The 20,725-nt window shown below is 33.0% G+C and overlaps 1 protein-coding gene across 2 annotated transcripts in view; it reads left to right on the top strand.

Annotated features, from left to right (window-relative positions):
* U4-U6-60K (U4-U6 small nuclear riboprotein factor 60K) overlaps nucleotides 1–20,725 on the top strand; it is a 58,530-nt gene that overhangs the window by 18,405 nt on the left and 19,400 nt on the right. For both annotated transcript variants that reach the window (XM_090369897.1, XM_090369898.1), the window contains 6 exons: nucleotides 2,082–2,161; nucleotides 3,782–3,875; nucleotides 3,981–4,075; nucleotides 7,115–7,173; nucleotides 11,692–11,815; nucleotides 18,437–18,529. In XM_090369897.1, the coding sequence (XP_090226023.1) occupies nucleotides 2,082–2,161; nucleotides 3,782–3,875; nucleotides 3,981–4,075; nucleotides 7,115–7,173; nucleotides 11,692–11,815; nucleotides 18,437–18,529 (545 nt within the window). The remainder of the gene's footprint in view (nucleotides 1–2,081; nucleotides 2,162–3,781; nucleotides 3,876–3,980; nucleotides 4,076–7,114; nucleotides 7,174–11,691; nucleotides 11,816–18,436; nucleotides 18,530–20,725) is intronic.

Below are 20,725 nucleotides of genomic sequence, written 5' to 3'. Positions count from 1 at the left end.
CTCATACCTCACGTGGTCAATGGGTCACATTCAATTTTCATAGAGGTGGTCATAATTCAGTGATCACTCAGTGTATATTAATTGTTATTCAGTGGTAGCAGTGTACTTTAAATAAATAGAAATATAATTTTTCATTGGAGCAGTGTTTTTTATTTTGAGTAGTGCATTATCAAGCACCTTGTGGTGAAGTGACTTCACAATATGAGATTGATGCACTAAGTAGCAAACCTATTTGCTCATTGCAACCTACACAGCGAGACTATGCTCTACTCATACAGTAATGTATTATTCAGTACAAAATATTCAAAATGCATGTATAGCAGAAAACTATTCCAGTGTATTTAGATATTACAAGAAATAAATAAAGTTTAAAACTCAATAATGCAATGTTTCAGAGTACAGCTGTACCAAGAAATCATTCCAGTAGGGAAAAGAATACCAAAATCAGAAATAGACTTCCCTATTTTTTGATTCACTTGATTTTTTCCCCTCATACAGTATTGTGTAAAATTCTCACAAAAGTAGGAGATATATAGGAGAGCAAAAGAAACATACAACAGAAATTATGTAACACTGATAAATGTAAACAGATTCATTTAGGTTCAGCCAACCATTAAGATAACCTTTTTCAGATAGTGCTATTAAATTCTTTATTATCCAAACAAATCCAAGCCATACTTGTTTATAAATTCTGTAGAAGAAGGAATTTTAGTAATCTGCTAGTGCATGAAGGGTATGATGATGATGTAGGAGAACTGGTAGAGAAGATGTCTAGAGAAAATATAATGCAGAGGCGTATGATCCAGCAAAGCTTGATTTATTTCTAATGGTTGCAGATTGAAGTAAGAACACAAATTTGGATGGAAAACTCAGTGGTGGGATATGGGTTTGTGTCCAGAAAGATGGTGGATGAATTTGCAGTGATTTAGCTTTATCAGAGTAGAACTTTGAGGGTTCTAAATTGGAACAGTAAACTTCAATATTGGAAGTACAGTCACTTTAAATAGAATCACTGAATCGAGGATCCTTGTATCTGTGTGTTGATTTTCTTTGCTTAGTTGAACTTATTCTGGATATGTTTATCGATATGCCATCCTGCAGCAAATGTGACTCCCGGATCTTTTGCCTGAAAAATTTCTGAGAATCGTGGTGTTATTGAGATTAGTAATTTCTAAAAATTTACCTATTGATAATACTGTAGAAGTAACTGAACAGTTTAGAACTTCAGTTTCCAACTGCATTATGCCGGTAGCATGATAAGTTGTGATGATTACAACACAAAACCATGGAATTGTCATGCATGATTACAACACCATAGGCTAGTAAGTGAAGTGTGATGTGGGACATGTTTTGCTTGGATTTCATGGATCACTCAATTCCCACTGACCAATGTCTGAGCACTAGGTTATATTTATACGTTGTTGCACACCAGGTGCACTTCATCATGTTGACCATCTATCCCTCTGGCAGTTACTTTCATCAGAATAATGCAATATGCCGCTGTGCTTAAATCTTGTTGGAATGATTTGAAGAACATGATGATGACTCCCTTAATCATTTCAGTCACCAGACCCACATAGGATGACATCAGAAGGACATTGGGAACTACTGCCATCCACACTATAAGAATAGCAGGATGCCGTCCAATATGCATGGGCCAGTGTACCATGATAGTGATACTAGAAGGTAACAAGTCCACACTGATGAATTGCTGTTACATTGCCTGCAAAAGGGGTGCCTCCATAACCAGGTGGGCAGGAGCAGCAGTGCGTAGCACACACTTCTTGATTAGACCGGGGTTCAAGCCCATGACCACCAAACACGGAGGATGTGGAAAGGTCAGGGAATGACCACTGCATATCCCCGGAGCAATATGGCCTTAATTGCTAATGCTCCTAAAAACCAAACAACAACAATAGCCTGCAAAAGTGGGGAGGGGGACCTTACAAAAAATTAGCTGATAAAGTCAGCACCGGATGTAAGTAATTATTCTGTCGTAATTTTTGAATAGCTGTATGATATATCTTGAATAGTGGAATTTAGTTTATTTATTTATTTTTATTATTATTTTTTTATTATAGTGTGAAACAACTTGGTATCATGAGGGATCAGAAGAGCTCCGGGCAGCAAGGTTTATGATAGCAGAATACTCTTTTAAGAGGTATTAGCATCATTAATCATGGTCATTTTTGTTGTTTTTCATTGATGTTTAACATCTTACCTTGTTACAAGGAGATTAATTGGAAGTGATAGTGTTTTGCTAGTACTTGTTAGTAGTTACAAAGTGTGGTGATAAAGTTCCCAGACTGGTGGTGTTGTGGTTACATTCAATGAGTTTGGAAGTAGTATGTTGTTCAAACTTCCTCCAACCTTCCTCTATGACCCAAGAAGTAGGTGTCCATCAACCTCTCGAAATGATGAGGAGGGTTGCAACGTTTGGGGAATTGTGTCAAGAGATCATTATTTGACCCTCAGAATGATGGCTGATGAGTTGGATATGAATAAGGAGACAATTAGTCAAATTCTGCATGAAGATTTAGGGAAAAGGAAGGTCTCTGCAAAATTTGTGTTGCACAGCCTCACGGATGAGGCAGAAGCAGCGATGAATGTCATCATGCAATGACTTTATCCAGACTTATTGGACAATCCTAAATTCCTTGACTATATTGTCACTGAAGAGGAGTTCTGGGTGTTTCAGTAAGGCCGGAGACATGCAGTGGACTTCAAAATCATAAGACCTAAAAAGTTTCATTTACAGAAGTCCATGATCAAGACAATGCTGATCATGTATTTTTGGGTAAAGTACCTGCCCGGCAACCCAAAGGTCGCGGGTTCGATTCCCGCCTCGGGCTTGGATCAAAGTACTGCAAAAACCTTGGGAGGTGCAATATGGCCACAGAAGCCGATGCGCCAACAACTACCAAATCAAAAAAAAAAAAAAAAAAAAATCATGTATTTTGACAAATAGGGTGTAATTCACAAGGAACTTGTATCTGAAGGAGAGAAGTCCATACCGCATTCTACATACAAGTGCTTCAAGACAACTGATGCACATTTCCCAGGTGAAGCCACAATTTCAAAAGAAAGGCAGCTGGTTCTTGTTGCATGACGATGTCCATATTCTGCACTTATTGTGAAGATATTTCTGACAGAACATCGCATTATCCAGATCAACATTCACCGTGCTCTTCTGATCTAATGCCAGTCTACTTGTGCTTTTCCCAAGTTTAAAACTGCCCTCAAAGGAACGAGATTTCAGGATGTTGAGGACATAAACAATGATGTAACTGCTGAATTGAACGTCATCTCTTTGAATGCGTTTGCCGATTCCTTTCAGAAACTTTTAGAATATTGTAATAAGTGCATTCAAATAGGGTGGTGATTACTATGAATAAAAATAAATCATTTTTGAGCTCCTTCGCTTTGTGTTCTTCTTCTGGCACCAGTCTTGAACTTTATTGCCATACCTCATCTATTACATATCAGAATAAAAGTCACTTGATTTAGGTTTGGTAAAATTAGCAATAAACTTCTGCATTAATTCTGTATTCCTTATTTTGCAACTAACTAGTGTCTAGTTTCCTTTTTATGGTATCCACTAGTATTTATTAGCTTTTGCAATAAAAATTATATCCATATGGTAAGATTTGAAGTCTGCTATATGTAAATAATGGGGAATAAGTGTTTTTTTTTTTTTTTTTTGTTTGGATAAAGCAAGATTCTGTCTGTTATTGAACAATATAATTTTCTTTTTAGAATGTGGAATAGTTTTTATTTTCAGAGCAAAGGCTAGACTGCAAAGAGCTAGGGAAGAAAAAGAAATTCCTGAATCACAGAAAAATGCCAAAAAACAGGAGCAGTACAAAAAACTAAGGGTATGGTTAAAATTTTGGATATTTGTAGTTTCTTTGAAAATTAAGAGAATTTAAGTGTTTTGGTTCTTAAGATAATTTAATTTATATTCCTGCAATTTCTTTTAGTCACTAAGTATCAGCAGCAGTCAGATTGGTGATACAAGACCCATTTCCTTTTGTCAGTTCAGTCCAAATTCTGAGATGCTGGTTATTGCTTCTTGGTATGTGTTGGTATTTGATTTTATAATGTTTGAAATGCACATATGTGGTTAACTTTTTAATAAACAGTGTGCAAGGAATTAATTTTGAGACCATGATTAATATTTTGTAGATTAAGTAAATGTTTTTGATATTAATCTTGATACTAATATTTTCACAGGTGGTAGGAAAATACTTGTATAATGAAACTAACATATACATACACACATACAGAGAGAGAGAGGGAGATTGTGTAATAGCTATTAAAAGTTAAAAATAAAGATTGTAAGTCAGATAAAGAAGAAAATAATTACAAAACTTGCAAATCTTGTTCAAACTTTTGATATGAGTTGAATGGCATTTATCACAGGAATACACTCTGGGAAAGAAATTTTGCATGACCCTCAGGACAGGCTCTTAAATATGCCTGTGTTGACAGAGGGGAAAGGAGGATTGGAATAGTAAATTGATAAGGATTACCATGTCTGTAAGATTTTTGAAAACTGTTAAAAAAAGGAGCAGCTTTCAATGAAACAAAAAAATGAGAGAGAGAGAGAGAGAACATTGTTTTTTCCTACAAAAAGGGAATTACATTATGTATATTGTTTACAGAGGAGTGGAAGAGTAATTTAATAAGAGCTACTGTACTTGTTGGTGTAGAAAGCCCTCAATAAAACATGACGAAATGAGAGAGAGAGAGAGAGAGAGAGCAAGCGAGCTTTTATCTTATTCCTATTCAAGGGAGGGGTGAATGCCATGATGTACATTGTTTATCACGTTCACTGCTTCCTAATGCAAATATGCAGTATTGGGTTTTAATTCACTTGGAGGTTGAACCTTCCTACTTCCATATTACGTTCTTAGCGTTTTTTCACCAACCTTTCATGGAGTAAAATAAAATTAAAATAAAATAAAACAAAACAAATCTTGATAACTATATTTACAATAACCTGTATTTACAAAATTAATATACATATTACAATATTAAAACACGAAGCAGCACCAGATCTCCCCAGACGACGCCACTATCACCGATCGGGCGCATAGGTTCTGGGACCGTAAGTGGCTCGAGAGTTTGCGGATCAGCTCTACAACCAACATTAATAGGGAGAGGGGTGTACGGATTCACCCCCTTTTAGAGACTATTATCCTAAAAAAAAGGATGAACGGTTCCGTACGACTTCCGTTTGAGCCACTTCCGGTTCCACAATGCAAGAGAGCGGAACACGTGAGAATGGAAACATGTGATGCCTACCATTACCCTGCTGATATTTAAAGGTGTACTGAATAATAGAGAGTACTGCTGAAGAAGAAGGCTGGAGCCTTTGAAAGCTACGGGATTTTATCGCTTTTAACTTAGTATATTTTAATGCATTTTAATTTTGTGTTTTAATACTTTTAATATTGTAATACGTATATTAATTTTGTAAATACAGGTTATTGTAAATATAGTTATCAAGATTTGTTTTGTTTTATTTTATTTTAATTTTATTTTACTCCATGAAAGGTTGGTGGAAAAAACGCTAAGAACGTAATATGAATATACCCAACCTCAGAGGCCTATTTGAGGAGTTACTTCCTACTTCCAACTTGACAGAAGAAAAATTGGATATTTTCGTCAGTCATCCTTTGCCTTCCAGAGGCTGAATAATTTAGTCATAGTGAAAAGAAAACCCAAAAATGTCTCTGCCCTCTCCAATCCATATTGACTCAATCCCATGGTTTTCAGTGGAGCATATCAAAATGCTCCTTGTTAGTATTAGCCATACGATGTTGGGAAACCTGAGACTTTTGCTGCAGCAAGAAAAAAAATATATAAAAAAATAAAATGAACTACTTATTTGAACTACTTCTTGAAGGTACCTATTCAGTTGACCTTTGAATTTCCCCAAGCTGTCATTCTCAACCACTTATGGAAGTGACTTATTCCATAATCAACAACAACTCATTATTGTGGTTCCAAATCAGGAAAATGTCATGCACAAATCTGGTCCATATTTTAGACATGTTTTTGGTTAGCTAGGGCTTCCAATTCTAAGTTGACCATGAAAACCTCAATGAAAGGTGAGGGGGATATGCTTTCAAATATACATATAGGTCACTTTGCTTCACTCACTAAAGAAGATATTTTGTACCTTCTTTGGTGAATGGAGATCTCTAAGAAGATATTTCTTATAGATCTCATGGCCAGCTAATTTCCATTTCAAGGGGATTCTTAACCTCCAAAAAAAAGCCTGTGCATGGGGGCCTACTCTCTCCTCTTCTTGTCAAGGCCTTTATGGCCAAAATAGAATCAGAGGCTCTAGTCAACCCACAACATGCCTAAAACATGGGTATGGAAGATATTTATCTTCCATGCCCCATGTCTTAGATTTTCTTTATTTTTCAGATATCAGTATTTTCCTGATATGGTAGAGAGTATTTGAATACATTTCAATCATACATAAAACAATGTAACCACCATGATATTTGTTTTTTCCTAGAATTGAAAGGAAAAATTTTCCTTTCAATTCTAGGAAATGATAGCTCTTCCATCAAAACTGGCATACGGAAGAGTGTGGCCTTGAAAGCCTTGCAAAACTGCAGGCTCACAGAAGCTGGAACTAAACTCCTCCACACCATACAAACTTTCCCCATGAGGGACAATCCTACCCACCTTATTGACAGGTGGAAATTTAAAAATATCAGTGATGAATTCAGCACCCAGTTCCCTTCTCTGTAAATGAAGTACTTTGAATAACTGTTATTCACATTTTCTTACTGCCTTGGGATGGACAGCTTTTATAAACTTCTTTCCACATTTTAGTCTGGAGGCTGTTTTAATAGGTTGTTTTTAGTAACTTGAATTATAGAACACCTGCTCTATAATTAAAGTGTTCAGGTTTTTCAAAATGTTATCTTATTTAGTATATTTTATTCCTTTCAATACAATTTCAATACAAATTTCAATACAATTTCCCTTTAGTTAAAAGTTTTATTTTGATATGTTACTTTTTTTGTTGTAAAAAAATAAAATATTTTGAAAACCATTTCTTCCCTTAATTCAAAACTTTTGCTAATAGGAGTGGGCTCTGTAAACTTTGGTCTGTTCCATCTTGTAAACCAATTCGTACACTGAGAGGTGAGTTTAGAAAATGTTTCATTTATGGCAAGGTTAACAATTGTAATTGTTTTAATGATATTGTAAGCAGCTTGGCAGTTAGTTTTCATTTACATTTCATTTATATTTCTTTCATTGTGATGTGAAATGTTTAATTAGTATATTTGTATGAAAAGAAAGAGTGATACAATTAAATACAAATTCCAATAATGAATTAGTTAATGTATGCAATGCATTACATTTCAGGCATGTTAGATTTTTATTTCTTAAATTAATTAATTTATTTTTATTTTTCTGATTTTTGATTAACTAAAAATATATAAAAGTGATTGTTTTCATTTCATTGTGAATAATGTAATATTCACTCTGTTTTGTAATACTTTATAAGCAACAGTGCATGATATGCAACATGAGTTGCATGTGGCTCTGTGATTTAATAAATTAGACAGTCATATTATACCTTCAGTACTTTTATAATGCAATTTTACTTATTTCTTTCTGGATTTTAATAATTATTCAAATGTAACACATATTTAACATTTAATATAATAAGCAAATAGTAATAATCCATGATTTTCCATTTAATAAAGTGATAACAAAAAAAAACTAGAAAAAAATAATGACCTTTATGTGTGAACTAAGAACATTTTCCAGAAGTTTTTCTGTATCCATATTGCCCATTTATTCCTCCCATCAGCATACTGCAACAAACATAATATCCAGTGCTTCAGCTACAATATACAGGTACTTCCTGACTTTACAAGTTAATTTGTTCCTAGCGCGCACTCGTAAAGCGAGAATTTATTTCGCATAGACATAATGTTAAAAACAAGGGTTACGTTCTCAACAATGAAATTAGTTAGCTAATTAGTTTATGTTTAAACAATGATTGATTTATCCAAATAATTGAAAACATAACCTGTAAAATCAATCAAATTATAATTTAAAGAAATACTTACAGAATTAAAGAATGTTTATTCATCATCATCTATTAAATGAATGTGCACTCGTTGATCACTCATTGTTGGTTTGTGGCATAAGGAGTCGTCTTCTTCAGAATTGCTTCAAGAGGTGTTTGTTTCCAAGATAATATCTTCTCTTTTCTTTATAAATTTCACAATAGCATGCATAAACATTTTTTAATGGCACGCACAAATTGCAATTAATTAATACGGTACATGTAAGTGAGATAGCAATAAGCATGATTTGCATGAAATTTACAAAGCTTAAAAAAAAAGGAATGAAGAGAAGATTCTGAAAATTTCTTTGTTTTTTATATGATTGAAGATTGCAGTGAAGGGGAAACACGCTTCACCATAATAACATAAAAACCAACACAATTCCAGCTATCGGTATTTTCGAAAATGCAATAACATCGAGTTTAGTACCTGTTTATAATTGATTGCACTAACAGAAAAGCCCAATAAACTGGAATGTGCAAATTGTTTTTATTGTTTTATGGTCATGACCTCTAGAAATGTGTTTTAGAAAAATATCACAAAAGCATTCAAAATTGATTCTTATAATGAAATGTATGATAACAATGAAAGTGATGTGCATTTTAATTATTTGAATTGGTAACTAAAATTGGAAAATTGCTAAAAGTTATATAGCGAAAATTTCAACTTCCGAGATCTTGGAATGAATAACTAAAAAACAATGTGTTATTGGGTTTACATTACAATATTTTCACGATACAGTGGTGTCTCTGGAATACATTAATATCTTAAAGTGGGGTGCACTGTATTATATAGCTATGCACGTTGGTTTGAAATGCGGTATTTATGTATGCTTAACATTCATTTTTTTGCAATTAATGTTCATATTTTCAATTTTGTTGATATTTGATACTTAAAAAAAAAAAAAAAAAACTCGTAAAGCAGGAACTGCCTGTAAAATATTTGGATAGCCTATAATGATACATATGAATAAAGAAAAAATAATTGCTGATTTGTATTAGTCTGATTTTAATGAAACTTAGAAAGTTTGGCAAATCATTTTAAAAGAGGAAAATATAAAGTTTAATGAAAATCCTGTTTTGAACCTTAAAAGTTCTCATCAGTGGTCAAATTATTATGTGCAGATGGACATACATGGTAAAAACAATAAGCACTTCACACATATGCTAAACTGCCTAAAAATATACACTTACCGTATAAATCTGAAATGAACTTCGAGTCTGGGTTTTGTGCCTATACAATTATATACAAAGAGAAATTAACATAGTTTAACACCATACCAGATGAAATCAATTTTCTAACTAAATTAAAGTGAAATTCTTAATTAAAAATTAAAAAATTAGAATTTAATGAAAGTTTTGAATTAACTATTACTTCAGAACTGTAACTCCTAACTGTCAGGATGTAGCACTTGGAAGAAATTTTGCCTGAAATTTAAAACAAACATATGAATTGCAAAGTTTTAATCAAAATTTTAATGAGGTAAAAGTTGAATTTTATTGAAACATAATAATAAAAATTATTAAAGAATTACACTATGTGGCCACTTTATTAGGTACATTTACCTAATATTGAGGGATTTTTCATTCCTCAGATTAGTCTGTTTGTTGTGGTATGTGCTCAACAAGGTGTCAGAAGTGCACCATACGTTCAGTCCATGTTGACTTGGTTGGTTCTTACAGTTTTTGCAAATTGAATAGTCTAAGAGTTCTACTGTGAAGAGTTCATTCTATCTCATCTTATTAATACTCAATTAACCTAAATATACTTTGGGCAAATCCAAGGCCCATGAAATCAAGACACCAAGTAACCAGGTTACGAATAGTTAATTGCTGACCTAAAATGCAGAAACTAATTGTCACTTGTCATACAGCTGTTTTGAACCTTAAAAGTTCTCATCAGTGAAGAGATAGGTGAAACCGAAAGTCCAAGAACAGCCATTCTTACGCATCATTATAATTCTATGGGCACAAACCATTTCAACTCCTGGTAAACTGCATACTAGAATAGGTATTTGTGGTGGGGGGGGGATAAATCAAACAAAATAACTAAAAGACCAAAATAATTTGCATACAAATGAAACAAAAACAAAACAGCTGACTTGATTATTTAAAGAAAGAGAATCATAAATAATAAAAAAACTTCATTAAAAATGAATCAAGCATTACATAAATTAAACCACAAATCCATGAAAGAAGCATTTGAAGTGCTATTAGCAGTCAAATTCATGCCAAGAAATTGAGATTCTTCATTTTGAAATTTAACTGGTTAATGATTAGTACAAAGTAGTGTTCCTTCAAGGTGAATTTGGAGGGATGATTAAATAAGTGGGAACTGTTTTTAATACTGCAAAATGCAAAGTTTTTTACACTTGAGAAATAATAACCCAAAATTAATTTTACATTTGGAGGTTTTGAAGGGTTAAATTAAAAACAGTAGAGAGATTAAAAAAGGGGATGTTGGAGTAATGATTCAAGCAGGTGTGATGTTCTTTGTTGAGTAGGCAAATTCCAAGGAGGTCCCATATTGTAATGTTGATTATTTATCGAAAAATTGCTTATAGAGATATGGGAGATTATAATTCCACTCATTCTATAAAGCAGTTGTGAGACCACAGCTATAAAAGCTGTGGTATGGAGACCACAGCTATAAAAGACAGTTTTTTGAAACGGTTTCAAAGATGAGTAAAATTCCAAAAAAGCACCCATTCAAAGAGAGAGAGATTTGGAATATGTGGGCTGCAGAGCTTGGTAACTGATCTGTCTGCCTACAGTGTTTGGTAACTAATCTATATGCCTGCAGAAGGAGATCTGATTTGTCTTTGCCCACTGAGTTTTAATCAATCAAATAAATTTCCCTATGAGTTGTTAATCATTGGAATAAGTTTCCCAATGAGTTGTTAATCATTGACATAAGTTACTTCTGTGAGTAGTTGAGGTAACTGGCTTGGGGAACTCAAAGACCAACTGTGAATCAGTTTGGAAAAGGTTTTTTTTTTTTTGCCATACAGCAAAATTCTAGCTTCATGAATCATATGACTAACAGCGCTACTGAGTGAAGGGAAAAGAACACTTAATGAGATGGATTATCACAATTAACAGTTTTAATACAATATGCCACATACTTTATATATGATTGGTAGTTCATGAAATATATAATTTTATCAACTACCAATAAGTAAAATTTATTCATTCATTTATTTGTATCTATAAATAATTTCATATTTTACTTCTGGTAATCCCTTATTTTATCATTGTTTCTCTGGTCAAAATTAGTTTTGACTTACAGTGCCCTTTCTAGGAACATAACCTTCTGTAAGCCTGAGGGATGCTTGTATTTGGGTTGCATATTTAAATATTTACATAAAGTTCCCCTGTAAACAGGTATTTTAAATTTATGTAATATTCACTTGGACAGTGAAGGCTCTGTTGACTAGAAAAGTAGTAGAAGGTATAATATTTTTACAAAGCAAACTTTGAAAAATAAATGTAAACTTTTGCAAAAATGGATTTTAAAAATTGATAATTTCATATTCAGAGTGGGTAGAATGTAGGATATTCAAAAAATTTCATTTTTAAAGGTCATAACTGCAATGTAGGTGCTATTGTGTTTCATCCTGATGCTACCATATCTCAGTCAGATACTGCATTGTGCATGGCATCTTGTGCTACAGATGGAACAGTAAAGTTATGGGATTTAAAGAGGTATGTGCACAATTTATGTATACATTTATTGTTCGGTAATTTTTCCCACCTCAGTTTGATTTTATTATTGATAAAAACTGCTGGCATGTGATAGTTTGATTCTTCAACATAAAATGAAATACCACGATGCAGTCTTTGTCCTTTCCTAATAACTATTAGAATTATGTTAGTTTGTAAAAATGCCTATATGAAATTGACGGATGTTCAATTATATATAGGACATTTCATTAAAAGGTACCAGGTCTATCTTGCTTATTTTTAGGTTTAGCATATTTATTTTTTTTAATGCTATATATATTAGCATGTTTATTAGCATATGCATATCAGCTAATATATATATTAGCATATGCATATTTATTAGCATATATATATATATATAGAATATCTCAACCTTATTTTGTCACATTTAGGGTGAAATTTTGAATATGATGCTAAAATAAATCTAGGCACTGCTGTTTAGATTTTTATAAATTTAAATTTTGCATTATGAACTGCTTTTTTACTCAATAGGAAAGTGTTACCCATCCTCAGTTTGTCTAAAATTGTCTGCGATATACAGTAAGTCCCTGACATATGTAAGAGATATGTTCCAGTACTTCTGTAAGTCGAGTTTTATATAACTCGGGAATGACTAATAAAATATTGCTACTATATCTCTGATATGCCAAAATTACAAAAACTACATAATATCTTCAGAAGAATGAAGAAAAAATTATATATAATTTTCAGTTAATTAATTATGTATTTTTTATATATTAGTTATATATTTTTAATTAGTTCAGTTAAAAACTTTATCTGGTAACAGTGGTGAAGTAGCTGGAGTGGCACATAAGAAAAAAAAATAAAAAAGGAAGGAAAAATGCATATAATTGTACGGTAAAAACTGATATGTATTTCGTAGCCTTCTTTATTATAGTTGACTTCACTGGTGCCCATCCCTTCACCGCTTCTCGTATTCTGTCTTTGTCCTTTATTATTTGTTCACTGTTGACACTGACAAATCTAAATTCCACGTTGATATTTGTTAATGTTTGACCATTTTCACATATCCTCATTATTTTAATTTTCTGATCCAAATCAATCGCTTTCCTTTTCTTGGTAGATTTACTGGTACTGCTGTCAGTACTAGTAAATTACAGTACTAGTACTCTTAGTCGGCACCATGATAATGGTAAAAATGAAATTTTCTGTAAAGAACTTCACAGGGTTAAGGGGAAACACACTATTATCACTTCACGCAAGCTCACATGCTCACATTTTACTAAAGCAATAAGTTAGTATAAACCAGAGCTGTGATGCTCAATATCCTCAACGTTGATTTCAATATGTGTAAAAGAATAAGAGTTCACGTATCATATGGAGGTAAACTTCTCTTATTCTTTTACTACTAAAACAATAAAAACAATTTACAGTTTCCAGTTTATTGGGCTTTTCTGTTAATGCAATCTATTATAAATGGGTAGTAAACTCAATCTTATTACATTTGCGATAATACCGATAGCTGGAATTCTGTGGGTTTTTATGTTATTATGATGAAATGTGTGTCCCCTTCACTGAAATCTTAGTCGTATAAAAATAACAAATACATTTTCAGAATCTTCTCTTCATTCCTATTTTTTAAACTTGTTATTCTGAATCTCACTTGTGCAATTTGTGTGTGCTGTGTTCTTCTTTATTGATTGCTTATTATTTATTTATTTTTTTTTTTTTTACTGTTTTAAATTTTGCAATCCTAAAAAAAAAAAAAATGCGAGTGAAAAAAAAATTTACATAAGTCTGAAGTTACGTAACTCTGGCTTACGTAAGTCGGGACTTACTGTACTTCTGAAACAAATGTAAACTGATTTTATTTGAACAAAAAAAGTTAATTATAATAAAATAAAATAACAGCAGTTGTAGTGAAAAGATGCAATGCTACACATACAACCATTATGGTGCTTTTTTATTTTTTATTCTCCAGGGTGAAATCAGCTTATGTTCATTTCAGAAGTACACCAAAGATGATATTAGACTAAACTGAGAAGGGGGAAATAATGCTTTCCCACTGAGAAAAAAAGCAGTTGGTTAGGCAGAATTTAAATTTAGAAATTGCAAAATCTAAACAGTAATGCATAGTCCAATTTTAACATCAAATTCAAAGGTTTCACACCAGATATGACAAAAAAGATCCAGACAACAAATAGAATAAACCTGAAAATAAGCAAGCCTTTTAATTGAAACACCCTGTATAACTTTATAACTTTTTTCAATATTTTTTTTTTATATTTTCATATTTCCTGTTTTAAAATTCAGTCTGTAGATTAGAAGCCTTCAGACCTCGATTCACTGTATAATTTTGTTAAGAGTTAATGTGTTCACAGATGTATTGTAGAATTTGTCGTCATAAAGTGGAATTCTGTTTATACAATTGTGGCATTTTTATGTGTTATGCTGTTGTTTGCTGTTGATTCTATTAAAGTTAAACAAATGAAAAAGTCATTGTTTACATGACAGAAAAGTTGTCACAGCTGATTTTAAACTTCTTGTCTGTCTAAGGCTATATTTTTTTCTTAAGCTGGCTTGGATGGAGTTGCCAAGTGGCTTCTTCAGAAAAACCAGACAACTATTGGTTTCACACAGCTTCTGATTTACTTTATTTGTAGCATCCAGTGTTGTGCATTGGCATTAGTCAATTACTTCAAAGTAGATAGGTTTGGTGGATAGTTTCCTAAAAATACTGGATACACACAAAGAAAGTTTTGCAAAAAAAAGAAGAAAAAAAAAGTTTTCATTTCAAGTGGGGTGGATTAAAGTAAGAAATATTAATATAAAATACAATGGAACTAAATTGAAACTATGTTCAAAATGATAATAGTCTACAACTTTTTGATGTAAATTTGATTGCACAACATTATTAATTTTTTTTTTTTGAGAGAGAGAAAGCATCTTTCACATCCAAACAGTTCAGAGGTGTGTTTAAAAAAAAAAAAAAAAATTCTTACAGATTCATTGCAGAAATTGTTATGCTCATCTGTCTCTAGAAAGTGAAATTTCTTTGAAACCAATGAACTATTATTCTGCCTATCTGAGAATAACAACAATTACAAAATGCAGTTCTACCTAAACAACATTTGCTAAAATGTATTGAAGCATTAAAAAACTAATGAAAAACTGAATGTAACTAAAATTAAACAAACAAACATATAAAATAATAATAAAACTTAACTCAGTTAAAAAATACCTGACATTTACATGTTTGGTATTTGCTCAATTCTTTTACCAGATGGTAAGCTCAAATACTGGACTGTCTGGGTCAAAACTGGCCTGGCAACCCTTGGTGTGGAAGTCTAAGTTTACTTAATAATGTGGCTAGTCAAAGCGCTTGAACATTCCTGCATTTGAAAAAAAAATATATCTTTTGTTACTATAAGTTGAATCATTTATATCAGTACAGATGAGCATTATATCTCTTTAGGGACGTATAGTGCTATTTATTTGTGATGTGATACCAACATCCTTACAGCTGTTTAAAAATGCATGTATTGCAGTGTCATCTCTAGCTTCATGTGAACATATAAATCATAATTTCTCTCTGGATAAAATGCTACTTATTTGTAGTGTAACATCAAGGTAATACATCATAATTTCAGAATTCATCTTTATATTAGTACTTTGTCTTTTCCAGAATAACTTTTGTTTGCATGCCTTTTCTTTTGATAAAAAAATGACATTTATGCTCTTTTTAAAGTAATGGAGAAATCCATTAACTGCAAACTCCTAAACTGTCTACAAACCTTCTCCCCCCCTGATCAATGATTGCCAGTATGGATTACATCAGTGTCGACATACTGTTGATCTGCTGGTTTATGTTACCCATCTATAGACAAATTCAGGCAGTTGCTCTTGACAGCTCAAAGGCTTTTGATCGTGGTTGGCATAAAAGGTCTTCTAAATAAGCTTCTGTCTTATGGTTTGCCAACTGTTTTTAGCAATTGAGTATCCAGTTTTCTCTCTCTAAGCACTTGTTGTGCATGATGGTAGATAGCTCTCTGCCTTCCAACTTCTCTACTAATGCTCATGTTACCCGAGGTTCAGTTCTTTCTCCTACTCTTTTCCTCGTATATTAATGACCTTCCATTGACTGGGAATCCTATCCATAGTTTTGCTGGTGATAGCAAATTGCATTCCACTTCCAGTTTGAGAAACCTTGCCCTGCAGAACTTCAACTTTTTGAATATCCACTACAAATTGCTTAAATGCCAATCTCCAGTGGGGCAAAAATAACCTAGTTGATTTCAATCCTTCTAAATGCAGTCCTGTTTTATATCTTGCAAAAAGGATTCTTTTGCTCCTATGCTCCTTCAATGACACTCAGATTTCATTTCTGGAAAAGATTATATATCTCTATTACAGATTACCTCGACTTCTGATATCTCTTGACATAAGCCCATCCAAATATTGCTTCCTCTATATCTAAAAAAACTGGGTTTTCTCTTTCACTCTCAGTGTTACTTTTCTTCTACACACTCCTCACTCTGTCGAAATCTCAAATATGCTCTGCCCTGGAATATTGTTCTCACATCTGAGGCAGTGCTAATTTGCAGGGGTATTAAATTACTTTTTTAAACATGGGCCAAAAAGAGCTAACTTTCAGTTATCATGTATTTTTATAAAATAAGTCAGTGCAGCTACTGAGGTTGTCAATTTAATAAAAAAAAATAAAGCCTCTTTCTCTTGCAAGTTATATTTTAATTTCACAATGTATATAGTATTATTGTCAGGGGGAAAAAAAAAAAGACATTCATAAACATTTGAATTTTCAGCTAATCTGGAACTCAAATAGACTCTTTTGCACCACAAATCTTACAGAAATTGAACTGCCTAACCACTATTTATTTTTTGGAAACACTGTTGCTGCTTATATATATATTTGAGGCACAGTTATAGCGGAATATTAGCATTAATATTAGTAATGACAGTATAGTAATAGTAGAGGCATGTGATGCAAGGAAGCAAGCTTATATAGCATCAGCCAAAAAAAAAAAAAAAAAAACACATTTCATACATCCATTCCCTCTAAACGTTTGTCCAGTTCCTCTTTGAATTTATGTAAACTATCAGATTCCACAACAGATGGAAGTTTGTTCTAAAGGCAAATTTCCGCACATCTATTCTACAACTGTCTTTCCTCAATTTGACGAAATCTGAGGAAGAATCCCATCAGCATTGAGCTTGCTCAAACCATTCAAGGCCTTATACACCTGAATCAGATCACCTTGCAGGAGCCTAATCTGCAGATGCTGCAGTTTGCAGAACTTAAGCCTTTCTTGGTAAGACCACCCCCTTTGTTACCAGCATCAATCTTGTTGCCCTTCTCTGTACTCACTCAAGCATCTCTACATCCTTCCTAAAATGTATGCAGACCTGTATGCTGTACTCAAGGCGTTGTTGACCATTGCCTTATACAAAGGGATAATCACCTCCTTTTCCCTACTAGAAAAATTCCTGTATATCATCGACAATACCCCATGACCTGCTCTGACAGCTTGTCTGCACTGCTCTGAAAATTTCATATCTTACTGCTGCACAATTACTCCCAGATATTTTTCATTTTCTAACACCCTTAGTGTACTACCACACAGTTGGTACATTTCTTTGTGGTTACTTCTACCCATATGCAGTACTTTGCATTTGCCAATGTTAAACTTCAGTTGCCACTTCTCAGCCCATCTTTCCAACTTTTCTAAATCCTGTTGCAGTAGCATTTTGCCATTACTTCATTAACAAACCTGCCAACCTTTGTATCATCTGTAAACTTTGATATTAAGCCTGATATACCTTCATCAATATCATTGATAAATATACAAAACAACAGTGGGCCCAACACTGAACCCTGGGGGACTCCACTAATAACATTAATCCCCAAAGAGCAGTGTCCATTGATTACCCCCCCTCTCTCTCTCTCTCTCTCTCTCTCTCTCTCTCTCTCTCTCTCTCTCTCTCTCTCTCTCTCTCTCTCTCTCTCTCTCTCTCTTCCCTCCCCCCTACCCAACCACCCTTTTATCCATTGTAGTAACTTGTCCTTAATACCATACTGCCCGAATGATGTAAGGAAGTGACCTTATACTGACTGCATTGGTCAAAAAAAAAAAGCTTTCCCACATCATCTATTCATTTTCTGTAATAATTTGTGAAAACCTAGCTAGCTATGTAACTACCCTAGCTATGAAAATTTTTCGTTTTATTAAATTAAAACTTGCCATTATGAATGCATTATTTTAATTTTGCAGTGCTTATGATGTTATTGACATGGGAAGAAGGGATTTTCATAAATAATCATAAATGCTTGAATAATTATAATTTTCATAAATGTTTCATAAAAATAATCATAAATGTTTTTGATTTTTGGACCTAATAGGATCCCAAATGACAAATAAAAGTTTTTAACACTAACTGGTTAAAAGGTGCTTGTATTGTATTAACTTAAAGCAGGTGATTAGCTGCTTTTATTATTACTTCTTTACTGAAATAAGAAAAATTAAACATACAAGATATCTATTTCTATGTTTTTATACTTGGCATGCTTTTTTCATTTTTTTAATAAATAGAAGTGGATGATTTAGTAACTTTTTATTTCTTCAGTGATGAACCAATAGGAGATGTGCAAGGGCATGCACCATACCGAGTATCCAGGTTAGCCTTTCATCCAACTGGCAAGTTTCTAGCTACTTGTGTGTAAGTATTTTGGTTATTTTAATGTTAGTACTCAAGAGGAAGTATTTATATTGTATAGTAAAAGTGTTATGTATTTCAGCAAGAATTGTTTATCAGTTATTCATTCAGTTTATATTGATATTAAGAGAATATCACTTTATTAAATTTTTTATGAATATAAATTAACAGTGTTTATGAGGGCAACATAATCATTCAAATTCAGTATATTATGATCTTTACCAATTAAGCACAATTGAGGAGATTATAGAAGAGGTTTTTAAAGACTGTGAAGTGTACCTATATATCAGCTTACCACATGATTTTATGTACACTTTATCTCCTACTGAGATGGTACTGTATTGTATTCTTAACCATAGATTCTATGATATTGCCCACTATGAAAGTTAAACTCACTAATCTCTAGTCACAAATCATGTCCTTCACATATCCTTTCTGGATTGGGGAGATATTAGCACTCTCAATAAGCCTGTGCACTTATGTGCAGCCTTTTTTTTTTAATGTGCTGTATATTCTGGTGTTTAAATAGACTTATTTTTTGCTTTGAAAATTTGTGCTTAATTGTATATTCTCTATTGTATCTCACATGGTAGTATATTACAGTAAAATTTGTATCAAGAACCACTGTCTATTTTTTAACAGTTATTTTTTTCTTTATTTTAAAAGTTTACATTGTGACATTTTATTGCATACCACACTGCCTGTTGATTCTGAAGAATCAACAGGCAGTGTATTATGATATGCATTGTATAACAGTGCACAATATCATACTACACAGAACAAGGACCACCCCTTCTCATACTGCTGCTACAATATAGGATGAGTGGAATTGTCCAGGACGTCAGTATACTGCATGGCATTCGTTGTTCCTGGAATGATGAGTGGACAAAGTCCAAACCAACAAACACACTCTCTGGTGAATAATGTTCTCCGGACATCTTCTAGACCCAAGCACAGCCAGGTTGGAAAACTATCATGATTCATCACTCCATGATGCAACTTCCCAATGTTTTCAGGGACCCATTACAATGTATTATGTGCCAAAATAATTGACAATTTATTGTGTGCTGCAGCTCTTCTATAAAATCTGATGCTGTATAGCTCCCTGTTTGTATCGTTATAGTACTAATATCAATTCCTGTGGCCTTCCTGAACTCTTTATTTCTTTGCAGACATTTGATGAGAACTGACAGGATCTATGTGCCACTCTTCTGGTGACCTCCATTCTTTCCATAAAGTTCCACAGTGTTCTTGAATGTTTCTCATCTGTAGTAGCACTATGACATTTCCCATTGGTGATTATGTCAACCACCATTGGTCCTCTCTGACATTATAGTGGTTTTTTCACTTGTTTAGAAAGGTTTGGATTCAAGTCCCATTGATGAGTGAAAGAATTTCTACAATTGGGGCTGCAGTTAATCAATCTCAGGCAAGAGGAAGTAGGATCCTCCCTTCTCAGTTATTCCAGGTTTTTCAGTCCACACAACATGCAAAATTGGCCCACAAACATAACAGAGCAATGTGGTCTAAGTTGCTACAAAAACCAACAACAACAACAACAGCCACATAGTTCTAGGTTGTCACAGTTTTACTAAAATGACATAAGCAGATTGATTCTAAATATGGTACTCTATGGTGATTCCCCCTTTGGAAGTCACTGTGATCAAAACCTCAACCAGTCTGCTATATTTCATTGTTCTGCTTGCATCTAGCTCGAATGCAATTGCTTTTATTCCTAATGCGGATAGCTAGTATGGCTCCTTTTTCCCAAACCCGAGGGGTCAGGAAATTTTTGGACATATAGTGTGTATGTATTCCTTTTAATTATTATTGATATTGAAATTGATGCATGCTTACATTATTTCTCATGCTTCTCTAGCCATCTTTGGCCTTAATATAAAAATAAAATTAAAATAGCCTTCTCCTCCTCCCTAACTTTAGCATGAATATCTGTAATTTATTGCAAATATATTTTCCTGTGGTATATAGTACTGGGTATATAATGCATAATTACTGTTTACATTTTTATTTTCTCGTTAAATGTATATAATACTTAGTTTTTCACTTTCTATAAACTTTTATTCTTTTTATTATTATTTTTTCAATTTCTCTAGAATTGACAATCTGTACATTGATGTTACACATCACTATCTATTTTCATACATCATATTCTAATCACATATCTTTATATTACATTCT

This window comes from Mastigoproctus giganteus, chromosome 3 (assembly GCF_048544385.1).
Source record: "Mastigoproctus giganteus isolate SK-2022 chromosome 3, ASM4854438v1, whole genome shotgun sequence".
Classification (NCBI taxonomy): domain Eukaryota; kingdom Metazoa; phylum Arthropoda; class Arachnida; order Uropygi; family Thelyphonidae; genus Mastigoproctus; species Mastigoproctus giganteus.
The sequence above is the reverse complement of the archived record's forward strand: the minus strand, read 5'-3'. Positions and strand labels throughout refer to the sequence as shown.